This window comes from Rutidosis leptorrhynchoides, chromosome 10, assembly GCF_046630445.1.
Source record: "Rutidosis leptorrhynchoides isolate AG116_Rl617_1_P2 chromosome 10, CSIRO_AGI_Rlap_v1, whole genome shotgun sequence".
NCBI lineage: Eukaryota > Viridiplantae > Streptophyta > Magnoliopsida > Asterales > Asteraceae > Rutidosis > Rutidosis leptorrhynchoides.
The window spans coordinates 337146455-337152221 of NC_092342.1; the positions used below are offsets into that span (position 1 = coordinate 337146455).

A 5767-nucleotide genomic window follows, 5' to 3' on the forward strand; every position below is an offset into this window, starting at 1 on the left:
AAAAAATTTCTCACTACATCGTGTATTTCACTACTATATATCTCGTACTACCACTCAACATATAATACATCACCTCTGATCAGGGTGGGTTGGTGGATTATCAAAGGACACGTTCAGCGTGTTCCGAGCTATCTAGACGTTTATTTGGGGAGTAATAACTTAAGTGATTAAAAAAGTGTATGTATATTAAGGAGTGAGTGATTATGTTTTTATCATAATGGAAGTGCCTTTCTATTATGTTTTTAGACTACCTTTATTTTAAGCAATGAGACAAACTTCATATAATTTATTTGTATAAAAATAAATAACCTTGCCTATATTTGTCGTTTTGTGCCAGTTGTCATATAACCATTTAACTCACGTACAGACTCCACTGTTGGATTCACATCTCACAGATCTAACGGTCAAAATAATACTCCGTACTTCACATTAATGAAGACCGCCTATATAAACACACGTTCACCATGACTTTCAAATATTCAAGCAACTGAATTTCTTAAAGTTTTTCAATCCAAAAAATCAAATAAACATCCAACCTCAAAAATTGCAAGGGAATGCAGAGAGATGAGAGGAGATGCGCGGCTGTTTAACGGTGGACGGTTTCAAAAACCGATCGCCGGCAGAACTTGCCACCGGAAACACGTTGAAGACGGGTGATCAATCAAAGCGTAAATCTATTCAATCTGTTATAAATTTGATATAATTTACAATTTCAAATTTCAAATTTCAATTTAGATCGACAGATGGTGGAAATTGAGAACAAAAATAACGCCGTACTTAACGGTAAGTACGAGCTCGGCCGGCAATTAGGTCACGGAACCTTCGCGAAAGTGTATCACGCACGTGACCTGAAAACCGGCGGTAGCGTAGCGATGAAGATCGTCGGAAAAGAGAAGGTCATAAGAGCCGGAATGATGGAGCAAATTAAACGTGAAATTTGCGTCATGAAAATGGTAAGGCATCCAAATATTGTGGAATTACATGAAGTTATGGCTAGTAAAACTAAGGTTTACTTCGCTATGGAGCTCGTTAAAGGCGGCGAATTATTTTCAAAAATTGAAAAAGGTCGGTTAAGAGAAGATGTTGCTAGAGGTTATTTTCAACAGCTGATTTCAGCCGTTGATTTTTGCCATAGTCGTGGTGTGTATCACCGCGATCTAAAGCCGGAGAACTTGTTATTAGACGAGGACGGTAACTTAAAAGTTACCGACTTCGGTTTAAGCGCGTTTACCGATCATGTCTGGCAGGACGGATTGTTACACACAACGTGTGGAACTCCGGCTTACGTTGCGCCGGAAGTGATCGGTAAAAAAGGATACGACGGTGAGAAAGCAGATATTTGGTCATGTGGTGTTATTCTCTTTGTTCTTTTAGCCGGATTTTTACCGTTTCATGACGAAAATGTTGTCGCAATGTACCGAAAAATTTACCGTGGTGATTTTCAGTGTCCGCCGTGGTTTTCATCGGATGCGAGAAGATTAATTACTAAATTGTTAGATCCGAATCCTGATTGTAGATTAACAATATCAAAAATTATTGAGTCGTCCTGGTTTAAAAAACAAGCGCCTAAAAGCGCTATGTTTCAAAACCCGGACGACGTCATTAGTAATCTAAAATGTAATGAAACCGAAACGTTGAATGCGTTTCATATAATTTCATTATCGGAAGGATTCGATCTTTCGCCGTTGTTTGAAGAGAAGAAACGAGAAGAGAAACAAGAGATTAAATTTGCAACGACGAAACCGGCGACGACAGTGGTGGCGAAGATAGAAGCGGTTGCGAAAGCGATGAAGTTTTCGATCAAAAAAAGCGTAGATGAAAGTAGTTTGAGGTTACAAGGAAATGAGATCGGAAGGAAAGGAAAGTTAGCGGTCACGGCGGATATTTGGTCGGTAGCGCCGTCGTTATTGGTGGTGGAAGTGAAGAAATCGAGTGGTGATACATTAGAGTATAAGCAGTTCTGTAATAAGGAGCTCCGACCGGCATTAAAAGATATTGTTTGGACGTCGTCGGGTGATTAATTAGGTTTTGTAAATTGCTTTTTTTTATTGGTTATTTAGTGATTTGTTGTTTTTTTCGTGATTTCTAAAGTTTTATTATGGGTCATGGAATTGAAAATTATCGCGGTAGCGAAATTATATCTCATCTTGTGATTTATCCATGATTTACAAATAATTTTCAAACCTTTATTCGGAATAAATAAATATGTAATTATATATTAGATCAACTTTTGGTACATATCTTTTCAATACGTAAAGGGGGGTTTAAGGATCTTAGAACAAGGCTCTCCGGTCCGGCTCCTTCGATAACGGTCGTTGATCAGAAGGCCCCTAACAAGGTCGTAAGCGCTAGCTGTTAAGAAACTAACATGTAAACCTTGAGAAGATGAATGATGGTAGCTTGCTACGTAGGATATGTAGTAGGTGGTGGTTACGTGATGTTCCTAGAATGATAATTAGGGTTTATATATAGGCAAACCATAATTCTAGAACCATCCAAGATAATGATAATCTCGCCCATAACTAACTCCTCCGAATCACGGATATAATTATGGAAAAGATATTGACTTGATGACCAAGTAACTGCCGTACCGGGAACAAAGGCATTCGATACATAACCGCATGTCGCATACCGTATACAAGGTACACGCATTCGCATGCTATCGAGTACCCGTATATAGATGGAATGCGTATGCGAGTTGCGGTATCATTAATATCATCACTTAGAATACTCAAAACACTTTTTTCAAAAACTAAAATGTCACTTTAGCATTATTTCATGAATTCCTTTTAAAACCGAATCAAAATTAAATTTGTATTATTCATGGCACTCTTCTTAAAAATAACTACTACCTACATTTTTAATTAATTAAACATCATCACAAATATAATTATAAAGTGTACGGATAAATATTGTTAGTAGTGAGGAAGTTACGTTCTCACCATCACCTTTCACAAGGTCGAAAGTGAGAAACTCCTAAAAAATTATGTTCCATTACCGTTGTCACTTGTCTTATCGGTTGTCACTTGTCTTATCGGTGTTAACAACTATACTAATTATGGCTCCACAATCTAATTTGATATAGGACGATTTTTGAATCTAATTATTACCATATACACTAATAGAGAAACCTCATACTATTCGCACGGTTTAAGCTTTAACCACTTACACATCGCGCAACAATGATTTCGGTCACTATTCACGTGAACAATAAATCACTTAATCATTCGCACGCTTTAATCACTTACACATCCCGCAACAATGATTTCGGTCACTATTCACGTGAACAGTATGAATAAATAAATATTTTAATTAAAAATCTTAAACATACTCCACTCATATTTTCAACGGGACATATTTTTCCGCTCGGCTCGCGTTAAATTTTTATTTTCTAAAGTTTATTTCAGGAAATTAAAGTTGTATTTATATTCAGTGAAGGTTGGTTGTTTCTTTAAACTATTTTTATTTTATTTTATAAAAGGATGTAACATTTGACTAATAGACAAAACATATGAATAGTACTATTTGCACGCTTTAATCACTTGTACATCGCGCAACAATTGTTTCGGTCACTATTCACGCGAACGGTACTATTCACGTGAACAGTATGAATAACTATTCGCACGCTTTAATCACGTGTACATCGCGCAACAATGGTTCCGGTCACTATTCACGTGAACAGTACTATTCACGTGAACAGTATGAATAGTACTATTCGCACGCTTTAATCACTTGTACTTGCACCTATATTATTAATTCAAAATAACATTTAAATCTTTGACGTGTTATACCTTTTAGTTCGACTCGAGTTGCGCTTCAACAACATCATCGTTAAACTAAACGCAATAAAATACATTGAAACCGAACCCCCGGCGCGAAGCGAGGGTAAACAACTAGTTTAAACCATTGTAATTTCTGTTATTTTGTGCTAGTATAATGTTATTTCTATAAATGTCTCTGTAAGTTCTTTTGTTATTTATTATCATAAACGTAAAACCCATATAAAACGGTTGTTAGACCCATACTTTTTTTCTTTTTATGTGAAAACCGTGGAACTTAAATAAAACGAGGATTTTTCATCAACTTATGAAGGAAAATAAGATGACACAATATAAAGAACTACCCCGTACAACAAAACTAACGCAATCAATAAACGAGAAGTAAATATAAAAGCTAAACACACAAATATCAATCAAACAAACAAACTAGAAACACAATTAAAAAAACTTCAAAATAGGATTAGAAAACAGATCATGAAGAGCGAGAATATATATGTTTTGTAAAAAAACATATGATATGGAGTATTAGGAATTCAGGGATCGGCAACTTTAGTAGTACAAACCGGATAAGCAAAATCACATTTTTCATTTAATTTTTTGTTTAAATTCAAAAATCTGTATCAAAATGCTCTCATAATCTATACTTTTATAAGCCAAAAGAAGTCGAAATCGTTCAAAAATCGGTGATGAATGATAATATTCGTGATGAATGATTAATTTTATCACTTATCAAAACGATTGATGAATGATAAGTTAATCATCCATTAGTCGTTTGATGAATGATAAACTAATCATTCATCACGGTTATTATCATTGATCACCGATTTTTAAAAATTTTGTTATTATTATTTTTTTTGTAATTTTTGCGTTTTCTTCTATTTGTATATTAAGATACCCTTTTTTTTTATATAAAAAATTTGAAATTTTGCTTATTCTGTTTATACCCTTTTTAAACTTATCAATGGATCTCGCCCCATGGAGTATTAATGACATCATGATTTTATATTTTGGGTTGTTATTTATCTTATGGACCACAAAATCGAACTACACTCATGCCTCTTCTGTTATGGGTTAAAGTTACAAATAAGCTATATACTTTCTCAAATGTCCCGATGTAGATTATATACCTATTTTTGTCTTACTGTCGGCTATATACTTTCAAAAATATAAATGATTATACTTTTTAACTTTCAACCAAAAAAGTTAATGACGTGCCATCATATTTATAGTTTAAATTGGAACAAAAAAATTAAAACATATAGTCTACATTATATTATATTATACCTTATACCTTATATCTAAAAGGCATAGCACAAGTGAATAGTAACCTCCACAGTTTCACCAAACACCCCCACTCTTTTACTTACTTACATTTTAGCCCAAAAAAGCATAGCACAAGTGAATAGTAACCTCCACAGTTTCACCAAACACCCCCACTCTTTTACTTACTTACATTTTAGCCCCAAAAAAATACATAATAGTTAACTTTATTGTTTTTTACAAACTTATCCCAAACTTTTAACATTTTATACTTTAACCATTAAACTTCTCATTCATTATAAATCGACTACATACTTTATATACTACCTAATAGACAAAAACGATTAATAGTCACCAGGGGTGCTTTCGCTCTTTCACTTTTTTTCCCCTTTTCCACCTTTTTTTTTTAAAAAAAAGCCCCCATAGTTTGTTCAAATATTAAAATCGACCCCCCAAACAGAGGGTAAAGTATCAAATACTCATTTTCATAAAAAAATTTAAAAAAACTACACCCAAATATTCAACGGGTCATATCTTCTCGCTCGCACCGAGTTAAATTTTTCTGACACCATCGTTAAACTCGAAACAATTTTAGGAGCACACTGTCACCAACTATACGCAAATCAGACGTTTTTTAAAAAACGCTAAATATTTGAGGTACTTTTCATACACGTCGATTTTGCGTTAAATTTTTAAAAGTTGACAATTTCATAGTGAAACGCGGAGAT

The 5767-nt window shown here is 34.2% G+C and overlaps 1 protein-coding gene across 1 annotated transcript; it reads left to right on the forward strand.

The window, feature by feature from the left end:
* Window positions 1-734: 734 nt before the first annotated feature.
* Window positions 735-2155, forward strand: LOC139873538 (CBL-interacting serine/threonine-protein kinase 6-like). Its single transcript, XM_071861463.1, has one exon. It carries the CDS (start codon window positions 744-746, stop codon window positions 2019-2021), a length of 1278 nt encoding a protein of 425 aa, XP_071717564.1. The 5' UTR covers window positions 735-743; the 3' UTR covers window positions 2022-2155.
* The last annotated feature ends 3612 nt before the right edge of the window (window positions 2156-5767 follow it).

Bases quoted from the DNA above. Each gene is read 5' to 3' on its own strand.
- LOC139873538 (XM_071861463.1), top strand. From the start codon at position 744: ATGGTGGAAATTGAGAACAAAAATAACGCCGTACTTAACGGTAAGTAC.